Here is a 25,236-nt window from a genome sequence, read left to right as displayed (position 1 = left end):
TGTACAGTACATATACTTCGTAATAAATGATTATATTACTGGTTTATGTATATACTATATTTTTATCATTATTTTAGAGTGTTCTACCATGTTTTTTAAAGTTAACTGTAAAATAGCCTCAGGTAGGTCCTTCAGGAGGTATTCCAGAAGAAGGCATTGTTATCACAGGAGATGACAGCTCCATGTGTGTTACACATCCTTTGAAGACCTTCCAGTGGGACAGGATCGGTAGGTGAAAGACAATGATATTGATGATCCTGACCCTATCTAGGCCTAGGCTAATGTGTGTGTTTGTGTCTTAAATTTTAACAAAAGATTAAACAGTAAAATTAATTAAAAAATAGGCAAACCTCATAGAATAAGGAAATAAAGAAAAGTATTTTGTACAGTTGTACAGTGTTTGTGTCTTAAGCTGTTATTTCAAAAGGATCAAAAGTTAAAAAAAATTTATGAAGTCAAAAAGTACAACTAAAGGTAATTTATTGAAGAAAAAGAAATTTTAAAAGTTGTAGTGTAACCAAAGTATACAGTGTTTATAGACAGTACAGTAATGACCTAGGCCTTCACATTCACTCACCACTCACTCGTGACTCGCTCAGAGCAACTTTCATTCCTGTAAGCTCTGTTTATGGTAAGTAACCTATACCAGTGTACCATTTTTGTCTTTTGTACCATAATTTTATTGTACCGTTTTTATGTTCAGGCTTGTTTAAATATACAAATACTTACCATTGTGTTATAGTTGCCTCCAGTAATCAGTACAGTAACATGCTGTACAGGCCTGTGCCTAGGAGCAGCAGGCTATACCATTTAGCTTAGGTGTGTAATAGGCTGTACCACCTAGGTTTGTGTGAATACACTCAGACATTCACACAACAACAAAATCACCTAATAATGCCATTCTCAGAAGGTATCCCTGTTGTCAAGTAACATGAGTGTAAAATGGTAAAATGGTAAGTTATGTGTATTTTACCATAATAATTTTTTTTTTTAAGTACTAGGCCCGATTTGACCCGTGGGCTATAGTTTGCCAACCCTGCTCTACAACGTGATCCCCATGAGAAGCAGTGTCATATAATGATTAAAAGTACAGACTTTGGGCCAGGCGCGGTGGTTCACGCCTGTAATCCCAGCATTTTGGGAGGCTGAGGTGGGTGGATCACGAGGTCAGGAGATCAAGACCATCCTGGCTAACATGGTGAAACCCCGTCTCTACTAAAAATACAAAAATTAGCCGGGTGTGGCAGTGGGCACCTGTAGTCCAAGCTACTTGGGAGGCCGAGGCAGGAGAATGGCGTGAACACGGGAGGTGGAGCTTGCAGTGAGCGGAGATCGCGCCACTACATTCCAGCCTGGGCAACAGAGCAAGACTCCGTCTCAAAAAAAAAAAAAGATACCGACTTTGTTGCCAGACAACCTGGGTTTGACCACTGGCTCTGACACTAACTTTATTTAGATTCTTGGCTAGTTGCTTAACTTCTTTGAGCCTCAGTTTATCTATAAAATGAGTATAAATACTAATATCTATTTCATAGGATTGTTTAAGAAATAAACCAGTTACATGAAAGTATATAGAGTAGTTCCTGGAATATTTAAGAGCCCAATAAATGTTAGCTATTGTCATTACTTTTTATTATAATAACTGGAATTATAGAAAGAGAACACTTGGAGTTTTGGCTTTGTTACAGACCAGTTGGTTCATTGTTGTTAGAACAAACTGACAGGTGCTGGTACAAACCTATCTCTATTATTAGAGCAACTTTCCCAACCTGTGTGTGAGGAGAAAAGCCTAACTGCATGCAGGTTTGCAATATATACACTAGGGCTACATGGTCTGTGAACTGTAACCTCAAAGTGTATAAAACTCTGGTGAAATGTAATCATATATTTATAAGTTGTTTTTATAATCATTTTAACTTTTAATCAAAACAGTTTTACAGTCTACATTAATGAAGAAAATATTTTGTATTTTTATTTTTCGAAACACGGTTTCACTCTGTTGCCCAGGCTGGAGTGCAGTTGGGCCATCAGAGCTCACTACAGCCTCAACCACCTGGGCTGAAGCTGTCCTCCCACCTCAGCTTCCCAAGTAGCTGGGACCAAGGGCATGTGCCACCATGCCCAGCTAATTTTAATTTTTTTTTGTAGAGATGGGGGTCTCCTTATGTTGCCCAAACTGGTCTTGAACTACTGGCCTCAAGCAATCTACCTCAGCTTCCCAAAGTGCTGGGATTACAGATGTCGGCCACCATGCCCAGCCTGCTTGGTCATTTTTATGGTGTCTTGTTCTTAGTTGTATTTTCTATTTCTGCTTTTGTTTTACATTCTACATCTGTCAGTTTCAATTTCTGAAGTCCTTACTGATCTGATTATAGTGTTTCTGCTTGCTCTTTTTCGAGATGCCTTGTTTCTTCGTGCATGTGATTCTTAACAATGGTTTCTAATCTCATAACTTTACCTGTGGGAATTGAGATCTGGATTAATGAAGGTTTCCCTAGAGCTATGCTGTCCAATAGAGTAGGCACCAGCCACGTTTGGCCGTAAGTTAATCAGCTCCTCACTCCCTAGCCACATTCTAAATGCTCTATAGCTACAGGAGGGTGGTGGCTGCTGCCACACTGGACAGCACAGTTGCAAAACATTTCCGTCAACTCCAAAGGTTGTGTGGGACAGCTATGCCCTAGAGATCTTTTTCTCCTTCCGCCAGGTACCAGAAGGCATCATTAGCCTGGGAAACCACTTTCAACTAGTCTTGGGTGGAGGGGTTTTTTGAACCATGAAGGTGGTATAAAATTGGGCTGCAAAGGTAAGTGAAGCCTTGTTTGAGATTATGAATTCTCAGGAGAGATCTTTTTTCACAATACCGTTGCTGTGGGCCAGAAGATTATCCATGGATAATATATTCTGTTCCTTTGCCCAGATGATGAGAGTGATGTTGCAACTACCAGACCCGATTCAGAAAGTTCACGTGTGCTGAGTGAACCACATCCTTTGGTGTTACCGCGAGTGCCACAGTCTAAGGTGCTGTCCATTACCTCAAATCCGGTAAGCCTCGGAGGGATCAGTTGGAGACCACAGGGCTACTCTCACCAGAGGAAATTTGCTCAGTTGTTTGCCTTACTTATATGATTTCTGACTCAATATGTTTTAGTAGAGTTATGTGTTTATCATAATAATCCAGTGACTCTTTGCATTGGTCAGTTTCAGTTTAAAATATTAATAGCAAATTAGAGTTGATAAATACTTCTCAGTCAGCTCTTCTGAGGAAGCATCCATAAGTTGTGCAACCTAGAATCAACCATGTGGTCAGCCTAAGTCTGTTTTGGGAAGAATGGAGGATACCCTTATGATAAAAATGACTCATCTTAGATTCTCACAGCCTTGACATTGTCCTTTGAATGCCTCCTTCCTTTTGAGTTTTTCCTTCCTTTTTCCATCAACTTGGCCCACCCTATTTATTTATTTATTTTTTCATTTTTTTGAGACAGAGTCTTGCTCTGTCACCCAGGCTGGAGTGCAGTGGCATGATCTCGGCTCACTGCAACCTCCACCTCCCAGGTTCAAGCAGTTCTCGTGCCTCAGCCTCCTGAGTACCTGGGATTACAGATGTGCACCACCACACTCGGCTGATTTCTGTATTTTTAGTAGAGACAGTTTCACCATGTTGGCCAGGCCCGTCTCGAACTCCTGGCCTCATGTGATCCGCCTACCTCAGCCTCCCAAAGTGCTGGAATTAAAGGCATGAGCCACCACACCCTGTCCCTGTTTGTTTTTTAGAGACAGGAGTCTCACTATGTTGCCCAGGCTGGTCTCAAATTCCTGGGCTCAAGCCACCTTCCCACCTCAGCCTCCTGATTAGCCACCATACCCAGCCTGTTTTTGTTTTTTTATATTTAAATCTGTTAACTTTTTTGCCTTTTGGATGTTTAGTACTCATAAACCAGGTATAAACATCAAACAAAAACAAAGAGAAAAGCTATTTCAAGTGAGTCTGAACAAGCACAAAGATAGTATTTCTTGCAGGAGGCAGATGAGGTTGGTCTTATCCCTGTGTAATGATTTATGTATCTCAGTTCCTACACAACAGTTTCCTGGTGTTACTTTTGGGGGAAGAAAAAAAAAAAGAGAGAGAAAGGTGTTGGTATATTGGCTAGATGTTGTGCAGTTGGATTTACAAAACAGGTATTTAAAAAGAAAATTAGGCCAAGGTTGGCGGGTCACTTGAGTCCAGGAGTTCAAGACCAGCCTGGCCAATATGGTGAAACCTCATCTATACTAAAAATGCAAAAATTAGCTGGACATGGTGGCAGGCACCTGTAGTGCCAGCTACTCTGGAGGCTGAGACAGAAGAATCACTTGAACCTGGGAGGCAGAGGTAGCAGTGGGCCGAGATTACACCACTGCACTCCAACCTGGGTGACAGAGCGAGACTCTGTCTCAAAAAAAAAAAAAAAAAGAAGAGAAAATTAGGAAGGCTCGTAAGTCATCACACCAGGGATGAACCAGGTAAATTAATGTTCCTTTGGTGATAGTAAAGCACTTCTGCATGTTGAACTGTTGTGGCTGTGGTTTAGTAACTTAAGCCCTGAATAGTTAGACGTTCTGGTCGCTGATGACCTAAGGAAGGAGAAGAGTTAACTCAAACATTCTGAAGAGAAAGAGGAAGGAAAATACATTCTGTGGCAGCGAAGATTCCCAGAAAAGGCAATGAGCTGATGGCCTGAGAAAACAAGCAGGGCTCTAGGGGGGCAATGCCAGTCCAAGAAACATTACATCCTGCTAAAATTAGAACAGATAAGCTTACCTCCTAGTACAGAGTCTTCAGGATTTAGGTTTTCATTGAGGGCTGACCTGCTCCACAGGTAGTGAAAGAGAAGGACAGTTTGCAGAGTGCAGGATTATGTGATGATGAAAGAGATTAAGTTAGAGTTTCCCCTTATTATTTTCTATTATTGTTCCATATTTTGTCTGAGTTTTCTCTTATATTTTAATGTAAACAATAATAATAACAAAGGTCCTCACTCCCCATGAGAGGGCTACTGTTTTCATCCAGATTGATCAGGCTTCCCCTACCTGCTGTCATTTAGGAATGGAGAGGAAAGGAGGGACCCTATCACATGGACAGTTGACTTGGGGCCCCAGCTAAGGGGAAAGCATGGGGAAAAAGTATAAATAACCAAATTGGAAATACTAACTTTTGGCAAAGTTGGAAAACCAAACAGGTGTCTTCTCCAGCCGATCATGAGTACTGTCTTCTTTCAACATGTAGATGAGTCTCTGTCAAGCAAGCAGTCACCAGCCAAATGTGAATGGTCTCTTGGTTCATGGGATGCCTCTACAGCCAAGAAATCTCTCCCTAATGGACAAGCTCCTGTAAGACGTTCAGCATTTTCAGACTATACAGTGTAAAAGGGAAATAGAGGGAAAGCAAAATCGGTTTATCAGTATGCATGTACTGAGTGCCGACCAAGCAACCACAAAAACTCCTGTGGAGTAAAACATCCAAGGGACATGGTCTCCACCATCAGGGGGCTGATAATATAACTGGAAAGAGAAGACATACATGGGTAAAAAGACACCTAACCATATGTGGCACTTTTGTAACTGAGTGCCATGTGTGTGCTGTCCAGTATGAGTGCTATGACAGCCCCAAAGCATTCTGGTGGTAAGTGTAGGTTTTGAACTTGTCCTTGAAAGATGGGGCTTCAGATAAGCAAAGGAGAGCAGCAAGGGAATTCTAGGTAGGAGGAATGATATGGGGAAAGGTTTGGAGGTAAGAAAATACAAAATACTTCGGAAAGATAGCAGATCGTTTTTGAGATAGAATAATGGAAGACAGGTCAGAACTTTAATGCTTGTGATCAAAGATAATTGACAATCTTCTAAAATTAAAATAGGCCGTGGTGTGGTTAGCGGGAAAGAAGTGACTACGGAACGAATAATGAATGTTAGGACCAGATTATGGAGGGTTTTGAGTGCCGTGTTTTTGGGATTCATCCATGTTGTTATGTATGACCTCCTCCCTTGCTGAGGAGTATTCCGTTAAGAATACACACGATTTATCTACCTGCTCTCCTGTTAATTAACACAGGTCATTTCCAGGTTAGAGGTATTACACATAAAGGTACTCTAAATATTCTTGTATAGGTCTTTTTTGTGGTTTTACAGTTTCTCTTGAGTTGATGCCTAGAAATGAAAGGGACATAGGACAGGTGTTATGTTTAGTTTCATAGGAAACTGCCATATGGTTTCCCAAAGGAGTTGTACCATTTTACACTCCTTCCAGCAATGTATGAGTTTTGGTTTGGGAGCACATATATTTAAATCAGGAATCTGAAAGATCGATTTCACAGCAGTGTAAATGGATAAGAGGGGAAGGAACTGAAGGTAAAGGGTCAATGCAGGAGTCCACGCGCGAGCTAAGGGTCTGCACTCAAGCGGCCACACAGGGTGAGAAAGGAATGAGCTATTTTGGGAGATATCGTCAGATAAGTGAAATTCTATAGAAATAAAGGAATCAAAGTTATCTCAGATTTCAAGCTTGAGAGAAGCCTGTGTTAGAAAAGATGGGTTTCTTTTGGGGTGTGTTTACAGTGATGGGCCATCTCAATGGAAATGTGGAAGAGGTCGGATCTGGAGACTGATCTAAAAGTCACCTGGCTAGAGATGACAATCAAATCCAGAAGTTCATAGAACAAAATAAAGGTGAACATAGGGCAGCTAAAGCCTAAACCTTTTGTAATTAGAAAGCAGTTAGGGTGTGTTTAAAAAAAAAAAAAGAAGGCATAAGTGAATTGCTACAGAGGCAGGAAGACCAGAACAGTCTCCAGGTTTAGCCCTATTCCTTGATGGGCAGCATCCCTTCAGAGTCCTCCAAGCACGGTGCCATGTTTTGCACTAGAGGACACCAAAGTGGACTGAAAGGTTGAGGAACTTGCTGAAAGCTGTAGGAGCAAATGGCAGAGCTTAGCTGCTTTATTCACTTTTCTTCCATTTGTGCAGATACTTTTAGATGTCTTAATAGTCACTTGCTTTAAAAAAAAAAATACAAAATACACCTGAATCTGTAGGCCAGTATTTAAGCTACTGAACTGTTTAGGTGTGGTATTTTATTTATTGGATGACTTACAGAAGAGGGTTGTATTTCAGTTATTTATGCAGATGGGGCTACTGTGGTCCCACAGCTCTGGCTCTGGGCAGCACAAGACCCTTTGCCCACTCCCAGCTTTCCAAGGAACCCAAACTCAAATCCCTGCCAGCTCCAACTTGCTCAGCACTTCAGTCTCTACGGTCGGAGCCACACTGGTGCCACAGCTGCTCCCAAGCAGCAGTATGTGTCTTTCAGTTGTCTTTCTGGTGACAATCTTTCAGCACAAAAGAATGCCTCAAAGAGAGTAAGAATCAGCCCGTGGCAATTTTTGGGAAGCATTTTGGAGTAGGTGTCCTTCAGGCTTGCCTTCACTGGTGACTAAAAAAGTGACTGTGATGGCAGGTGGATAACGGACTTGCTTTCCCAAATGTCCATTCTAGTAAATTATGTTTATGATTGAAATAATGAACAGATTCTCACACCTTAGCTAGAGTACCATCGGGAAACTAGTGTTACTTATTGAAAGGTTTTAATTTTTGCTTTATTTCCCCCTAAGTGTAGTTTCTAGTCTAAGGCTTTTCACCCCGTGAGTCTTGTCTTCTTGACATAGTGATCTTTACTTCATTGTGGGTTTCTGATTTGGCTACTAGAGATCTTGATGACAAGCTACTTATGAGGCCTGGGTCCAGTACCATCCTTTCAACTCGAAATTGGCCAAATCGAGCTGTGGAGTTTAGTACATCATCTCTGTCATACACAGTGCAGTCCACCAGGAGACGCAATCCACCGCCACGAACCCTTCATCCCATCAGCATGAGCCATTCACGTGCTGGAACACCAAGACCTGTGGAAGAAATCCTCAGAGGGGCCCGAGTGTAGGTTTCAAAAGCAGAACTTCTGGAAATCGTGGTAAAACTAATTCAGTTTACATACAGAGTTAATTTAAACGTAAGACTGAAATCTATGCCTAGAAACTAATCATTAAGTAGTCTTATGACAGATTGCCCATGGGTTTAGATCCGATACAAAATTTTTTAGTGGGGTTAAAATTTATTTTATTTTTTTAGGTAGAGTCTCACTCCTGTCGCCCAGGCTGGAGTGCAGTGGCATGATCACGGCTCACTGCAGCCTCAACCCCTGGGCTCAAGTGATTCTCCCACCTCAGCCTGCCAAGTAGCCGGGACCACAGGCACGTGGTGCCACCATGCCAGGTGTCTTGTCATGTTGCCCAGGCTGGTTCAAACTCCTGAGCTCAAGCAATATGCCTGCCTCAGTCTCCCAAAGTGCCGAGATTACAGGTGTGAGCCACCGCACCCAGCAGGGGTTAACTTTTAATGAAATAGATACTGAATCTTTCTGTTGATCTAGCTAAAGAGTTCTATGTCTATTTGTAAAAATAAAATGTTGGCTAGAATACTATATTGGGGTTACAAAAGGAATAAAGAACCTATTTATTTAATCAAACATTTTCCGTGGTGGGAACATATTCAGTGAAATTCACTCCAAAATAAGTTAATTCCCCTTTAAGGTTTTTCTGCACCATTGGGATCTGTTTATTCCATTGACAATGAAAACTTTATAAACCTCAGATAAGGAGTTGCTTACATACCAGGAAAAATATCCCTTAGCACTTCCTAGGAAGTGACACTAAAAATAATCTCCTTTCCCACCCTTCATTCACGACACTCGGAGCCTCATCATGCAAAAAATACCTAGGAACCAATTTTAAACATATAATTCTTTTAGCTGTTGATTCACAAAATGTCTTAGGATGATTAGTTTCTAAAAATATCCTCAAAGGTATGAGATAATAAGGCCACAGCAGTGTTTTCAATTCAGCTTCCAAGTTAAGCATTATTATGTGGATGTAGCTATATCTATACCAACAGAGCTATAAATTCATTCATTTGGGGATGAGTAGTCTTGATGTATGATTAATCTCTCATTCCTTCTTACAGTACTTTTTTTCAAAGTTGAAAAGTAAGTTGCTTTATTACTTCTGGGGCATGAAAGTATCATTCAGTTTCAATTACTGTCTTAAGGATGAGGAATACTGCAAGCTGCTCCAGATCCTACTGAAGGAAATGAAATTTAGGAACTTTACCCGAGAACTCTAGTTATTAGGGAGAAGGATAACCAGAAGGTCCAGAACTGTCAAGAATTTCATCATCAGCTGGGAATTTACAAATCTAAATCAGCAGAGAAGTGCAATACCAGATAAGGACAAATGTTTTATTCCAGTTCTGTGGGAGAGAAAAGGTCAGCTTCTGTTGTATACCCAGAGTATAGAGCTTCAAAACAAAATCAGAAAACACTATTTTAAAACTAATTTTCCAAAATCCCAAAATCCTGAGATCTCTACTTAAAAACATAGGCAGCCTAAAGCTTTCTGTGCACATTAAACTCATCTGCTTCATTTACCTGATTTCTAATCAATTTGCTGGTATTGTTATAACTTCATGCTTTCATACCTTGGTGCTTGTTGGTGGTATCTGCAGCCCAGTGGCAGCCGACTCGCTCTCCTCTCCCTCACCAATGCCCCTGAGTCGAAATAATCTGCTACCACCTATTGGCACAGCTGAAGCGGAACATGTGAGCACTGTGGGGCCACAAAGACAGACGGTATGTTTCTTTCTTATTGCCTCTCCATGTACTTACCATACAACCTCATGGGCAGTAATTCTGCAGGATCTGTGCCCTGATCTTGATTTATACTGTGTTTTGTCAAAAGTACAAACAGTGTGATAATTTATGACGTGGAATTGGAGCTGTTTGGCCTGCACTTATCATATCTGCCATGGTCGATAGGGTTTTTAACTACATACCACACTACAGATAGTTTTCACTGTTTCTGTAACTTTTGTCTCCTCTGCAGAAACCCCATGGCGACTCTACTCGAGCTCAAAGTGCGGCGGTCGATGAACCTAACTATCAGCAGCCACAAGAAAGGCTCCTTTTGCCCGACTTTTTCTCCAGGCCCAACACAACTCAATCATTTTTGGTAGAGTGACATACTTCCTAGAATGGTCTTGATAGTCGGGGAAAGAAAACGTGGGGGGAATACTAGTTTGGCAGACTTAAGACTTTATCTAGAGGCTTAACTCAGAATAAAAGTTGAGTTTCCAACAATAAAAACATTATTATAAGTACATTTTGTTCAAATTCTAACTAGTCACTGATGCCTATTCTTTAATGTCTTATACAGAAATCACAAATTCTAAGCAATTTAACACTTAGGTATGTCTGACCACAAGCAAGAATATTAAATCCCAGTGCATATCAGATAAGTATAACTTCACTGTGTAATCCTTTTCTTCTGGAATTACATCAAAAGTGGTCTCAGATTATGATGAGTCCTGATGGATGAGTGAGTTGGGACTTTTAATAAAAAATTTTTTTCAGAAGCAGGCTATTGCCATGTTGGCCAGACTAGACTGGGAACTCCTGCGCTCAAGCAATCCTGCCTTAGCCTCCCAAGTAGCTGGGACTACAGGTGCACACCACTGCACCCAGTTTGGGACTTTTTCTTTCTACTGGTGTTTTAAATGCTGATACTACCTACCATTTATTGTGCATTTACTAGCCCTTATCAGCAATGGGGTCATGCACTGACCTTCCCCATTTGTAGGCTGGGAGCTCGACCCCACATAATCTGCTTTGTGGCAAGAGCTCTTGGAGAGCCTGGGGAAGTAACCAGGGACCCCACATCCTGGAAGTTTTCGGGATGGTGGTGTTTACAGCACACTGGTCCCAACTCATGACCCCTGAACCACAGCAGGCTAAAGCACTGCAAAATTTTTCTTCTATGAGAAGACTGGTAAGGATAATCAATACCAAGACCTCTGTATTAGTTTCCTAGGGCTTAAGAAATGACCAACAACTGGGTGCCTTAAAACAGCAGAAATTTTTTCCTCACAGTTCCAGAGACAAAAAGTTCAAAAATCAAGGTGTCAGCAGAGCTATGCTCCCTTTGCAGGGTCTAGGGAAGAATCTTTTTGTCTCTTCCTGGATTCTGGTGACCACCTGTGATCTCTGGTGTTCCTTGGCTTGCAGCTGCATCACTCCCAATTTCTGTTTTGTTTTTTTTTTCCGAGACAGAGTCTCGCTCCGTCACCTAGGGTGGAGTGCAATGGCACGATCTCAGCTCACTGCAACCCCTGCCTACTGGGTTCAAGCAATCCTCCTGCCTCAGCCTCCCCAATAGCTGGGACTACAGGTGCCCACCACCACACCCAGCTGATTTTTGTATTTTTAGTAGAGACGGGGTTTCGCCATCTTGGCCAGGCTGGTCTCGAACTCCTGACCTCAAGTGATCTGCCCACCTCAGCCTCCCAAAGTGCTGTGATTACAGGTGTGAGCCACTGCACCCGGCCTTTTTTTTTTTTTTTTTTTTTTTAAGACAGGGTCTTGCTTTGTTTCCCAGGCTGGAGTGCAGAGCACAGCTCACTACAGCCTCAACCTCCTGGGCTTAAGTGATCATCTCCCCTCAGCCTCCTGAGCAGCTGGGACTACAGGTGCATGCCACCACACCCTGCTAAATGTTTTATTTTGTAGAGAGAGGGTGTCACTATGTTGGCCAGACTGGTCTCAAACCCTGAGGCTCAAGTGATCTTCCCACCTCAGCCTCCCAAAGTGCTGGGACTACAGGCATGAGCCACACACCCAGCCTGCCTCTGTCTTTACATGGCTTTCCTCCCTGTGTGTGTCCAGGGTTCTCTCTTCTTATAAAGATACTAGTTGCTGAATTTGGGGCCCACCCTAATCTAGTGTGACTTTACCTTGATTCATCTGTGAAGACCCTATTTCCAAACTTGGTCACATTCACAAGTTCCAGGTGGGCATAAATTTTGAGGGAACACTGTTCAACCTAGTAGACCCCACAAGGTTGACTTAGGGAGAAACTCACCAAAAACAAGAACAAAAAGGAAACGTGAGCATTTCTGATTCTTGGGGTTCAATGTGAACCCCAGAAAGTTTGAGAACTTCTACTGAATTTGCCTTCTCATAATCTGATATAGGACATTTATTAAGCAGTACTTAATGATTGTATTACACAGCTAGATTCTCTCAAACTTTTTTTTTTTTTTTGAGACGGAGTCTCCCACTGTCGCCCAGGCTAGAGTGCTATGGTGCAATCTCAGCTCACTGCAGCCTCCGCCTCCTGGGTTCAATCGACTCTCCTGCCTCAGCCTCCTGAGTAACTGGGACTACAGGCATCTGCCACCACGCCTGACTAATTTTTGTATTTTTTTAGTAGAGACAGTGTTTCTCCAAGTTGCCCAGGCTGATCTTGAACTTCTGACCTCAAGTGATCCACCTACCTTGGCCTCCCAAAGTGCTGGAATTACAGGTGTGAGCCACCACTCTCAGTCAAACATTTCATATTTTTAAGAGACAAGTGTCTCACTATATCACCCAGGCTGGAGTGTAGTGGTGCAATCAGCACACTGCAGCCTCAAACTCCTGGGCTCAAGTGATCCTCCCACCTCAGCCTCCCAAGTAGCTGGGATTACAGGTGTACACCTCTGCACATGGCTAAAAACGTTTAATTTTTGATTGCTTTAGGAATAAAACTGAACAGATGAAAACATTTCAGTCTTCTCTTTAGGTTTATAACAAAAAACAAAGTAAAACTTACTTACCATTTCTCTCCCCATTTGCTGTCATAAAAAGGGAGATAGCTAGTTGCTCAGTTTATTAAGAATGCTAGCTGTGAGACAGGCACAGTGGCTCACACCTGTAATCCCAGCATTTTGGGAGGGTGAGGTGGGCAGATCACCTGATGTCAGGAGTTTGAGACCAGCCTGGCTAACATGGTGAAACCCATTTCTATTAAAAATACAAGAAAATTAGCCAGGCATGGTGGTACACACCTGTAATCCCAGCTACTCAGGAAGCTAAGGCAGGCAGGAGGCTAAGCCGGGGAGGCAGAGGTTGCAGTAAGCCGAGATTGCGCCATTGCACTCCTGCCGGGGCAACAGACCGAGAAGACTCTGTCTCCAAAAAAAAAGAATGCTAGCTGTGAGTCCTGGGCCTAACACTACAGACTAGCACTTCGCTCCTTGCTGTTTTCTCTAAAATAGGGGCCAGTAAACTACAGTTCCTGGGCTATTCACTCGGTCTACCACCTTGTTTTGTAAATAAACTTTTATTGGAACAGTGCCACCAAGCTCATGTGTTTATGTGCTGTCTATAGGTGCCTTCATACCATAACAGCAAGGCTGAGTAGTTGCAGCAACCACCCTATGGTCCACAAAACCTAATATAATAACTATCTGGCCCTTCACAAAAAATAAGTTTGCTGACCCTTGATCTCTAAAATATAGGGGCTTCACCAGAAAAAAACTTCCTGAAATCTCTTGATTTCAGTGCTCTCTCAAGGGAACTACTGGGGGATGTTTTTAATCCATAAGCCCCAGCAGGATGTCATATATAGGTTTATCTGATATTTGCATTTTAATATTTTAGTCATATCTCTACAATTTTTAATTCCTTGAGGTAACTGTGAAATGTTCACATTTCATAATGCTAAAAAGTAAATGTAAAGTTAAATTTCAGAATGGTGGTAAAGTCGTATTTCAGTGTTGCTGAAAATGCTGGTTCTGTTTTAAATGAAAGCATTCATTTAAAGTATATGCAGCAGCCAACAAAAAGAAATCAGACAAACTCCCTTAGAAGCTAACTGAAATATTAAACCATATGGATTATTTATAAATGCTGATTTTCTTAACGGCATAGTAATAACATTGAAGAATATGCAATTTTTACGATAAATGGCTTTGTGGGCATCTGGCTTGGGATTTTCTACTTGAAATTCAACACAGTGCACTCAGCTGACTTTTCCCTCAAGTTAGTAGTCTATGCCTTTTACACTGTTGATTTCAAGGTTTTCCTGTGAACCTGATAAATATTATCCTTTGTGAGAAGCTGCATCCTAAGAAGTGTCTCCTCTTTTCTCTTTTAGCTGGATACACAGTATCGTCGCTCGTGTGCAGTTGAGTATCCGCATCAGGCCAGACCTGGCAGGGGATCTGCAGGTACAGATGGGGCCATGGCCCTTATTTACTACTGTGTGGTTAAGACCCAGCCTTTGTCTTTTTTCCTACACCTGTTTCCCCTTCTTTCAGATTTTCTTGGATTTATTGTTTTCTCACATCTTTGTAAATCACTTAACATTCATTTTGGAACATGGAGTATAATAAAAAGCTAGGAGAGTTCTATTGCTCAGAGCCAAAAAGTTTCAGATTCCTGTTTTCTTCACACCATGTAAATTAACTTCTCACTACTTTGGTAAACTGCTTTGTTTTTTAATCTATAAAGTTTAACCCAAATTAGTCCTTGTTATAACATTCAAAATATTCTTTGAAAACATGGCATGGATTTTGTTATGTAAGCAAAATTCATATTCCTATGGATTAAACTGCTTTGATCAGTTAATCTGTTAGACCAAGGTAAGAAAAGAAATTCTAAACCATCAGGATATGCTAAGTCTGATTCTATCCCATTAACTCTTTTTATCTTTAAATTATACTCTGTAGATGTACTAACAAAGAAGTGATGGGAGAAAATTGAGGGATTTTTTTTTGAGACAGTCTCACTCTGTTGATCAGGGCAGAATACAGTGGCACGATCATGGCTCACTGTAGCCTCGAACTCCTGGGCTCAAGGGATCCTCCCACCTAAGCCTCCCACAAGGGGCTATAAGCAGTGCCACCATGCCCAGCTAATTTATTTTTTGTAGAGACAGGGTCTCACTATGTTGCCCAGGCTGCAGAATGTCTTAATTCTTCCTGTGACAGTCTTACCACCATCAGGGTCATTCTTATATATGCTCAAGGTAAATTTATAAGTAATGAACAGTTGAGATGTTTCCCGTTAATAAGATTAATCAGCAACTACAGTAAAAAACTAGTCTGCCTCAAACCATCTTTGTAGTCCAAGTGATTTCCCAGCTCAGTTCCCCGTAGCACTGTCTGGTAGAGTCTTTGAATGCTTTCGTCAGATTCTGCTTTCAGATCTGCATTTGAACTATCATTTCAGCTACACTAAAGTCAGGTATAACTGGCCAGGTGTGGTGGCTCACACCTGTAATCCCAGCACTTTGGGTGGCTGAGGTGGGCAGATCACGAGGTCAGCAGATTGAGACCATCCTAACATGGTGAAACCCCATCTCTACTAAAAATACAAAAAATTAGCCGGGTGTGGTGGTGGACACCTGTAGTCCCAGCTACTTGGGAGGCTGAGGCAGGAGAATGGTGTGAACCCGGGAGGCGGAGCTTGCAGTAAGCTGAGATCGTGCCACTGCACTCCAGCCTGGGCCACAGAGTGAGACTCCACCTCAAAAAAATGAAGAAAGGTATAACTAATGTTAACACTGAAGTGAGTAAATCAGACATCTTGGTTCTTTTTAATTAGTGGGCTCTTCTGCAAAACTAGTTTACTCCTTTCATACCTTAAGAAAGTCCAATTCATAACTGGAGCAAAAAAGCCCTTAGCTATAAACTTGAGAGTTATTATGAAACCTAGACTGCCTACTAATGTTACTCTATGTCATCTGACAGGTCCTCAGTTACATGGGTCTACAAAATCTCAAAGCAAAGGCGGACCAGTCTCTCGAACCAGGCAGGGACCATAAGGCAAATGAGAAGAACCTGTCAGGCTGCAGGAAATACGAGATTTCATGAAGCCGTATTCAGTCATCAAGTGATGTAGAGCTTGTATAGAAGATCGACTAGAAACCATCTTCATGAAGGGTGATTTTGGCACAAGTGACTGAAGAACAAAACAGCACAGCCACCAAAAATGACATGAGTGTTTTTTCTATCTCCAGTTACTATCTCTTTCAGCAGAAATTAACCTATTCCATTGGAAAGAAAAGTTTGTACCCAAAGATGCAACAATGAATAATAGCCAAATCACTGCTCATGTTGTCTCTTTAACAATGATCAGTTCAATCATATAGGATTTGATGAGCTCACACATACATAAAAAGCAGCAAATAATCAGTGACAATATCACTGGCTTCAGAATACTTCAGTTTGTGTTCATTTCTGGAGAGCTATACTCAGTTTCAAGTCATTCTGCTGTCAAAAATCTGACCTCATCCAATAGACATCATTCCTCAAACTCTCTTTAGATGTCCTACCCTATCAACAGATTAAAATGGAAGGGGTGTGTAACTAAAGACATAAATGTTAAGCATTAAAGTAACTTCTGTAATAAAGTATATTGCATATTTTTTTAGATAGGACAGTTCAACCTTATGATGCCTACCTGATGCTGGGTTATGCTTATTTTCTTCCTAAAGTAGGTTACTGGTCATATCTTTTTTCCAAATATTAAATGCACCTTGCCAGATATTCTCCTGCAACTCTAAGGAAAGGAAGTCAAAAAATAATTCGTAGAATCTGCTATTGGGCCAAAGTATAACTCCCTAAAAGTTTAAGAAACCCTGGCAATTAATTCAGCATAAACATATCCTATAAACAGCAGGAGAGGTTCAGCTTTCTGACTTTACTGTGGACCTTTTCCTAAGGGCATTCATGAATGCAGCAACAGTTTTAACTATGGCTTAAATTTATTTTAAATTTCACTAAATACAAATCTTGATTATCATGCCAGTTTTAGATCTTATTAATTTTCAGAATGGATAAATTCAATAATCATAAATTACAGTAACTTTTTTTTATACCAAGGTGTTCTAATGCCATCATATGAAGACAGATGCTTCAAACAACCTGCATTAAATTATATTTTTAATACAATTAAAAACTATTTTTAACCTATTTGTAGTCACAAACTGAAAATGTGTCGTCTTTACCTTAGAGCTAAAGGCTTACTTTATGCATATGGCATATTTAATAGTCTATAAATCAAACATTTAAACAGTTCCTAAAAAAGTTCCATATATTCTCATACCAACTCATCTACACAGAAATGAAAATCCCTGTATTGTTCTCACAAACCATTACCACAAGTTCACTATAACAATTAGATCAATATGGCTTGCCTTTCAAAGTTAAAGAGTCAGAAAGGGGCCTCTAAGAAGTTATTTAGCCCAATTCCCTCACCCTGTTTTCCCTCAAAGCCGGTGCAATTTTTTTTAAACCAAAAAACTGGACATATTTAATACATACAGTTTGACAAGTTTGTATTTCACTCTGTTTTGATGTAATAACTTTTATAAAAGGAGACAGATTCAGACAAGCTCAGTGAAAGACATTCAGCAATTAGTGGCAGGACTACAAACACATCTCTATGCTAGGGAAACCAGGCTCTCTATTATGAAGCTGACAGGCGCTATTGTTTTCCACTTTTCTCTCATCCTAAACACCATTCGTATTTCTTCTAGGTCACATTTTACTGGGATCATTACAAAGCCCCCAGAACTTAATCATCATGTTTTACTTTTTTTATTTAATCATATACAACTCTTACAAAAATGCTTGAAGTAATTTAACACCTGTACATCAGTACAAAACCTGGCTGAGTAAAATGAAGAGAGGGTCTATTCAAGATCATTAAGACCAAATGTAAACTGGGAAGTATGTGGAAGACAGCTGTCCAGCAAGTGTTTGGAAGGTGTTCTAGCTGGGTAGAGAGCCTAATCTAACAGACACGCACACTGCAGAAAACAGCATGAACAGAACCACATCTTAGATAAGAGTTCTGTGTACCGAAGATCTATGGAGGCAAGTGCTATCAGGAAGGACACTACCTCCCTCCGCCTTCCCAACTGTCACCACCAAGTTCCTTCTGGTAAGACCTCACACAATGTCAAGTGCTTTCTAGGAAATACTAAGATGGTTGGTCTAGTCAATCTGAAAAATTCAGGCTGGAAAGACACCTTTTCTCAAGAGTTGACTTTTGCCTTCAAATCTTGCCTGCACCTTGCCTACGATGGCATCAATTTACCCCTAAGGACCTTTGAAGAGAAAAATTCCATTATTTCTTGTCTTTCTTGAGAGATTTTTTCCCTCCTCCTTTGGAAGATTTGCAGTACTTTGCTTCCATCTGAGCCAGAAAATTGTCCATTTCCTTTTGCCGATCCTTTTGTCTGCTCTGTTTAAGAAGTTAAAACACAAGCTTTCACAACATTATCCATAGACAGAAAGTACTTAGTGGTTGCCAGGGGCTGGAAAAGTGGAATAACTACTAATGGGTAGGAATTTTTTTGGAATGGTGAAAATGTCCTACAATTGGTGTTAATAATTGTAAAACTTTGTAAATACATTAAAAACCACCAAACTGTACACTTTAAAAGGACAAACAGATGGTATGCGACTTATGTCTTAAAAGAAGAAAACAAAATAAAACATTCCAAAGAAAATATTAGCAATAGGAATCAGATCATTAAAGATGTGGCAACAAGCTGCCAAGTTTACCTGAATGGCTGCCTTCAGGCTATCCACGCCTTCATCAAGCCCCAACTCCTTTCTGCTCATTTCTGCTTCTTTCGCCTCTTCCTGAGCCTGAAACAGAAACTCACATGAGACTCAGGGCCACCAGAAAATGCTTAAAATACATTCTCTTTCCCAAAAACAAATCTATAATACTGTTTCAATTTGAGGATTATATGAATAGACAAAATGAACAGAATTACATAACTATGTCATTCATTAAAAGGCAACAATGCTGATAGCAAGCACAGATCCTCTGATTCGAATTACCATTTGTTTTTTCCCCAATTCTACTTACTAGAGGTAGTAAGTACTTTGGCACTCATAAATCACATGGTGATAAAGGGAACATAAGGCCAGATATGGTGGCTCACACCTGTAATCCCCATACCTTGGGAGGCCAAGGTGGGAAGATTACTGGAACTCAGGTGTTTGAGACCCGCCTGGGTAACATAGCGAGACCTCATCTCTACAAAAAAATAAAAGAAATGAGGCTGGTGTGGTGGTATGTGCTTGTAGTCCCAGCTACTAGGGAGGCTAAGGTGGGAAGATGGCTTCAGCCTGGGAGTTCGAGGCTGCACTGAGCTGTGATCATGCCTCTGCACTCCAGCCTGGATGATGGAATGAGATGCCATCTCTTAGAAAAAAGAAGAAAGGCCGGGCGCGGTGGCTCAAGCCTGTAATCCCAGCACTTCGGGAGGCCGAGACGGGCGGATCACGAGGTCAGGAGATCGAGACCATCCTGGCTAACACAGTGAAACCCCGTCTCTACTAAAATACAAAAAAAAAAACTAGCCGGGCTAGGTGGTGGGCGCCTGTAGTCCCGGCTACTCGGGAGGCTGAGGCAGGAGAATGGCGTAAACCTGGGAGGCGGAGCTTGCAGTGAGCCGAGATCTGGCCACTGCACTCCAGCCTGGGTGACAGAGCTAGACTCCGTCTCAAAAAAAAAAAAAAAAAAAAAGAAAAAAGAAGAAAAAAAAGAAAGAAAATGATGCAATTGCCAGGATACAGGTACTTCCGATTCCTCCCCTGGAAACCCAATTTACTACATGGGACTGGTGGCGCCTTGTGAACAACCCCAGTTTAAAATGACTTCTGATTAGTCAGAAGAAACAACATCAATAAACTCAGTTTTAACATTCACTTACCTGATTTCAAAGCAGCCTTCCTTTGCCAAGTGTTCCTAGAGCATTGTTTACAAAATACCACAAGCACACCTTAGGGTAACAACTATAAGACTCCCCAACACCCCTTGTGAATTTTCTAACTAGCAATTACTGCTATTAATACTGAGGATGATGATGCATTAGGATCCCCACCCCAATAAGACACCCGTTCCCCTGTATTCAAATTATCTCTTTAAATTCAGCATCCCCCTAAGGTTTGTTGAACAGTCTCTCAAAACTATGCCATTTTTCTCCTCAAACTCTAGGAAAGTTTCTCAAGTTAACAGTCTACCGTGAATGCAGCTGTGCTCAGTTTCATCTCAGGAAATGAACAACTTAAGATTTGACTGTCAGCTTGAGTCTTAGCAGGTGTAGCCTATGAACCAAAATGCTCTTGATATATACTTCTGGTGAGCTGCTCCCCTCAGCTCACCAGAAAGGTCAGCCTCTTATTTAGGCAAAACAGGGCCTTTGAATTTTCACCAGAAACAAAAAGGTCAGCTTTCTCTCTACATGCATCTCCTATGTAAAAGCTGCAGAAAAGTTCCTGAGGGCACTCATGAGGGCAGCAATCATTCTAAAAGTTGTGTGCTCCTTAAGAGAATCTAATGCCTGATGATCTAAGGTTTCATCTTGAACTACCCCCCCCAACTCTCCTCACCCCACTGTCACTGGAAAACTGTCTTCCACAAAACAGGTCCCTGGTACCAAAAGGTTGGGGATGGCTAAAGTTTTCTTTAAAAAAAATAAAAGAAATTCTGTATTCAACTCAAGAATCAAACTCTGGGCAAAGGCCCAAAATCTGCACTTTTAACAAGACAGTCTGTCATTCTCTTTTACCCCTCAACCGAGTAAAGATCACTGCCCATCCTGTGGACCTGGGTTCCACTAACTTTATCTCCTGAGGAATGCCTCAGCAATGCTATAAGAATTGGCCCATATGAAAAAAGATTTCAGCACTACTTTACTATGGTAATATTTAAACAATCTATGCAATAAAAATCATCTTGAGCACAACATACTAGAAAAAGGTTTCTCTTGATGAACTGGTATGCCCATTTTACTAGATCAGAACTGTAGACCAAGTTAACCCTAGTCCTTACTTCTGGAGTTTTATGTTTACTTCCACTGCTGTAAATACCCTCAAATGTTTTGGAAGCAGTCAAAATATAAATCAACAGTATTCAAAATCTTACCCTTCTTTTCCTTGCATTCATCTTTTGTTTCGATTCTTTGACAAAGGCATTATAGGATGGGATCTCTCCAGCGTCAATAGCTTGCTGAATGATACTCCTTATCCTGGGTTCCTCTGTGTACTGCACGCAAAGCACAGACTCCATGATCTGATCCATGTCACCCTTGAAGTCCAGATAGGCCTGTTTAATATCAGCCAGCTCTTCTTCCGAACCTTTGTACGTCTTTTCAAAAGCTTGAATGTCCTCTAAAGATATCTGATAACAAAGGAGATTTGCTTTAACTTTGAGGATTTTACTTTAAATAAAAGATACATTAGTAAAACTAGAGTTAGGTGTTGAATTGCTGCAATGCAACAGTTGATTGAGCTGAAATTACTGAACCAGATTTTTTATGCTTAAGTTTTTCTGGAGTCCTCCTTTTTAAATCCAATCCTCATATCTGCTAACTAGGGACCAGTGAAGTTTCCAACAGTGAAAGGAGATCCGGAGGCCGGGCGCGGTGGCTCAAGACTGTAATCCTAGCACTTTCGGAGGCCAAGACGGGCGGATCACAAGGTCAGGAGATCGAGACCACCCTGGCTAATACGGTGAAACCCCCGTCTCTACTAAAGAATACAAAAAAACTAGCCGGGCGACGAGGCGGGCGCCTGTAGTCCCAGCTACTTGGGAGGCGGAGGCAGGAGAATGGCGTAAACCTGGGAGGCGGAGCTTGCAGTGAGCTGAGATTAGGCCACCGCACTCCAGCCTGGGAGACAGAGCCAGACTCCGTCTCAAAAAAAAAAAAAGGAGATCCGGAATCAGGACTTACATTTGGATATGTAAAATAAAGAACATCCTGCAAAAAAATAAATCTGCCCTTTTCAGTGCAACCATCACATTGACAGGAAATTCAAAGCCTGTTTCAGTAAGTGTGCGTGTATTTATATTTCAAGGCCAAACTCAAAAATTCTAATTCCTACAAAATTAACACAAAATACAAGATCTTAGAGGCAGTCAGTAAAGGTTTGTTGATTGAATGATGGTAACAGCCATAAAGAAACCTCCAGAGTCCTTTACCTTTTTAAAGAGTAGCCGCCAATACGCCTCCCAGTCTCGGTCTTGGGTGAGCACAGGAGAGTCCTCGTCTACTGTTCCCTGCTCATCGTACACTGCTCTCTGTTCTCTGTCACTGAGAACGGAATAGACTTTTCCCAGGATCTGAGGGCAGAGAGTATCCGTAAATCGCCCCTGCTCCTCCCACCGAAACCGCGGCCCGAGAAATACAAATCAGAAGGCGCCAAGCGGAGCTCAGCGCGCTCCCCCGGACGGGGCCCAGTGGTCAAAAGGCTGGGGACATCCTGACGGCCCGTCGGCCTCGGCGTGTTGTTCCTGCATACCTGGAAGCGGCGGGTGGCGTCCTCTTTGTCGCCCTCGCCCACCCGGTCCGGGTGTACCTGCAGGGACACCTTGTGGTAGCCTCGTCGGACCTCGCCGTCGGAAGCCTCGCGTCGCACACCCAGCACCCGGTAAAGGTCGGCGGTGCCGAACACTTCCTCGCAAAGCTCCAGCAGCCCCATGCCGGGCAGGGATACGACCTCCGAGAAAGCAGCTGCTACCAACCGCGCCGGGTACAACCCAGGACTGCTTCTTTTTCCCGCCCAAAATGCCCAGGGCGCCTGCGTCACAAGCACTGAAGGGGCGTGACCACGCCGCGCATCCGCGCTTTACGGCGGCCGCAAAACGAGCCGTGACGAGGCAGGCGCAGGCCCGGGTAAATAACACCGGCGCGTGGAGTCGGAGTCCTCGGCCGGCCGCGCGCAGGAGCCAGGTCTTCAAGGGAAGTGATGTTGCTCGGGTCTCTCCTCCCCTTGCTCTGGAAATCTGGCGTCCGTCTTTTAGTGTCCCAGAACAGCTTTTTCAAAAAGTTCATATATTAGCTTGAATTACAAACTGCTGGCCTATTTTTTTAAGTAGAAAATGACCAAACATCAGCATTCAGCAGTTTCACATGATTCAACATTTTTTTTTTTTTCAAAAATGTTCCTGAAAGGAACAGCTAAAGCTGTAGGCCCAAATAATTTTGTACCCCACTGGCTGGAAATGCTGGGGTACTTCCCCTCTAGCCCTGCAGGAAAACCCTATAGTGAAACCCAAAAGCACAAAACACAAAACTCTTACCTAACAGGACTTTCACCTTACACATTGGTGGAGGTAACATGACCCAAGCCCCCGTCTTAATAACAAACTGCTCAAGCAAAGGCGCTTTCTTTTAATACTCTGAAGTTCACAGCTGGGTTTGAACATGTTGGATCCCAGGTGGCAGCAGGGTAGGCTGGAGCAATCATCCAAGAGATGGTGAGAAACTTGGGCCTGGAGACCCAAAGCAAGGCTGAAGCTGGGGATAAAACTTTGTAAGTAGAATAAGCTCACAAAGGAAGTATGCGTATACATGTATTAGACAAAGGATAAACAATGCTAAGTGAATACCCGAGTTGGCAGAAAAATACCTTATCAAATCTTATCCCCTGACTGATTTAGCATTTTTCAGAATCATTCTGCTCTGCCAATAAGTTTCTGCAAAGCCTCAAACTCTCCAGGATACATTAATATCTTTTAAACCTCCCAGGGTTGCCATGATTTTCAAAGCATTTCTCTTTCCCAGATCCAAGATCAAACTCAGCTGAAGTCAGTTCCTCTCAACCTGCCCTGGCATCAAAGTCTCAAAGCAAGCAGGGGCCAACCAGCAACAACCCCGGGGGAGCTTTGCCAACCACAGCAAAGCCATTAAGATGGCTGGTAATCGTTCTCAGAACATAAAACACAAAATAAGTGGGCACATTGATAGAACCTCCTCTATAAATTTCCTATATCTTAGTCACATACCAGAGTTAAGACATCTGTCTTTGCTCATTTTTTTTCCCCTCTATGGACAACATAATATGTTGGGAAGGGCTTTCCAGGAGGGCATAACTGGGGTATGAATCTTACATCACTGGGCAAGTTTCCACCTCTAGGCCTCAGCTTCCCTATCTGTAAAACAGAGATAATCCTACCTGCCTTCATGCCTTACAATCGTCACAAATAATCTTGTACACAAAAGGCCTAGGACATACGTAGGTGCTTTACAATATTATCTTTCTTCCAGTTTGTTTTTTAAGGTACTCAAATACATCAATTTTAACATTTTTCTATATACACATTTGCTACTGAAAATTGAAATAGCACATTGAAATACTTTTATTGCAACTCAAATTTTCAAAAAACCAGAAAATCAAATTATTATGCTGTAGCCAAATTATGTAATGTTTTCTTTTCTTTTTGAGACAGGGTCTTACTCGGTCACCCAGGCTGGACTGTAGCGGAACAATCACAGTTCACTGCAGTATCAGCCTCCTGGGCTCAAGTGATCTTACTGCCTCAGCTTCCCAAGTAGCTAGAACTATGGGTGAGCACCACCACACGCAGCTAATTTTTAAATTTTTTGTAGAGACGGGGTCTTGCTGTGTTGCCCAGGCTGGTCTCAAACTCTGGCTTCAAGTGATCCTTCCACCTCAGCCTCCCAAACTGCTGAGATCACAGGTGTGAGCCATTGCCCCAATGGTATCTTTATATTATTTCCTCACAAGTTACTTCAAATTCTTGATGTTGAATTTCATCTCATTGACTTCAGGCTTTTAAAACACATGGGAATACTTGAGACCTATGGATGGTTGCGAGTCAAATAAAAAAGTAGAGCTAAAGTGTACTAAAATTATTCAAATACATTCAAACTGTAAAGATCCCTTATAAATTACTGGCATCAAGGTAGGAAGGAAAAGATACAAGAAGTAAAATGCATCACTCATCACAGGTTGTCAAAATTATTGGTATACAGTTTATCCTAACACAGAGCAGGTTTCTTAACTGGCTCCATAAAATTACCAGCAAGAAAGAAAAGTACAAGAATAAGGTTCACAGCTGAATTGGCTTGGTATCCTAATTCCCTATTTCAGTATTCTCAGAAGGATCCCATCTATGATATATGCAGAAATCACAGCCACATTTGAATGGTTCAATCTTGATTCATTCTGAACTCCCTTAAGCCCAGCAGTTTCTCATTCTTAAAAGGTAGGTTATTAAAGCCCAAAAGCAATTTTCATAACAAATCTACATTTGTATATTTAAAAATATGCATTAAGGCCGGGAGTGCTGGCTCACGCCAGTAATCCCAGCACTTTTGGAGGCCAAGGTGGGCGGATCACAAGGTCAGGAGATCAAGATCATCCTGGCCAACATAGTGAAACCGCATCTCTACTAAAAATTTAAAAATTAGCTGGGTGTGGTGGCACACGCTTGTAGCTCCCCAGCAACTCGGAAGGGTGAGGCAGGAGAATCGCTTGAACCCAGGAGGCAGAGATTACAGTAAG

The 25,236-nt window shown here is 41.9% G+C and overlaps 2 protein-coding genes across 8 annotated transcripts in view; one reads left to right on the top strand and one right to left on the bottom strand.

The window, feature by feature from the left end:
• FAM149B1 (family with sequence similarity 149 member B1) overlaps positions 1-16,875 on the top strand; it is an 80,061-nt gene extending 63,186 nt beyond the window's left edge. For 3 of the 4 annotated variants that reach the window (XM_017854526.1, XM_017854529.1, XM_017854528.1), the window contains 7 exons: positions 2,921-3,045; positions 5,270-5,373; positions 7,741-7,965; positions 9,589-9,712; positions 9,966-10,091; positions 14,055-14,127; positions 15,652-16,875. In XM_017854526.1, the coding sequence (XP_017710015.1) occupies positions 2,921-3,045; positions 5,270-5,373; positions 7,741-7,965; positions 9,589-9,712; positions 9,966-10,091; positions 14,055-14,127; positions 15,652-15,725 (851 nt within the window). In that variant the 3' untranslated portion in view covers positions 15,726-16,875. Of the gene's footprint in view, positions 1-2,920; positions 3,046-5,269; positions 5,374-7,740; positions 7,966-9,588; positions 9,713-9,965; positions 10,092-12,344; positions 12,387-14,054; positions 14,128-15,651 lie in introns of those variants that run through there. The other variant, XM_017854527.1, reaches the window with a different exon arrangement.
• On the bottom strand, positions 7,095-25,161 carry DNAJC9 (DnaJ heat shock protein family (Hsp40) member C9). 4 transcript variants are annotated; one of them, XM_017854532.1, is made up of 6 exons: positions 23,009-25,161; positions 22,228-22,788; positions 21,908-22,048; positions 20,852-21,106; positions 18,475-18,561; positions 16,649-18,151 (listed from the first exon to the last, which is right to left on the bottom strand). In XM_017854532.1, exons 2-6 carry the CDS (start codon positions 22,405-22,407, stop codon positions 18,035-18,037), a joined length of 780 nt encoding a protein of 259 aa, XP_017710021.1. In that variant the 5' UTR covers positions 22,408-22,788; positions 23,009-25,161; the 3' UTR covers positions 16,649-18,034. The 4 variants fall into 4 exon arrangements, with proteins under 4 accessions (XP_017710022.1, XP_017710023.1, XP_017710021.1 ...); XM_017854533.1 differs by lacking the exon at positions 16,649-18,151 and adding an exon at positions 7,095-7,934 and having other exon boundaries at positions 22,228-25,161; XM_017854534.1 differs by lacking the exon at positions 16,649-18,151 and adding an exon at positions 9,604-9,689 and having other exon boundaries at positions 22,228-25,161.
• Between the last annotated feature and the right edge of the window lie 75 nt (positions 25,162-25,236).

Source organism: Rhinopithecus bieti, unplaced genomic scaffold (assembly GCF_001698545.2).
Source record: "Rhinopithecus bieti isolate Rb0 unplaced genomic scaffold, ASM169854v2 scaffold_36008, whole genome shotgun sequence".
Classification (NCBI taxonomy): Eukaryota; Metazoa; Chordata; class Mammalia; order Primates; family Cercopithecidae; genus Rhinopithecus; species Rhinopithecus bieti.
The sequence above is the reverse complement of the archived record's forward strand: the minus strand, read 5'-3'. Positions and strand labels throughout refer to the sequence as shown.

Bases quoted from the DNA above. Each gene is read 5' to 3' on its own strand.
- DNAJC9 (XM_017854531.1), bottom strand. From the start codon at position 22,407: ATGGGGCTGCTGGAGCTTTGCGAGGAAGTGTTCGGCACCGCCGACCTT. The intron at 18,562-20,851 runs GTAAGATTTTGA...TTTCTGTTTCAG, and splicing joins TGAATGCAAGGAAAAGAAGG to GCTCAGGAAGAGGCGAAAGA. The intron at 18,152-18,474 runs GTAAACTTGGCA...CTTCTTAAACAG, and splicing joins GCCTGAAGGCAGCCATTCAG to AGCAGACAAAAGGATCGGCA.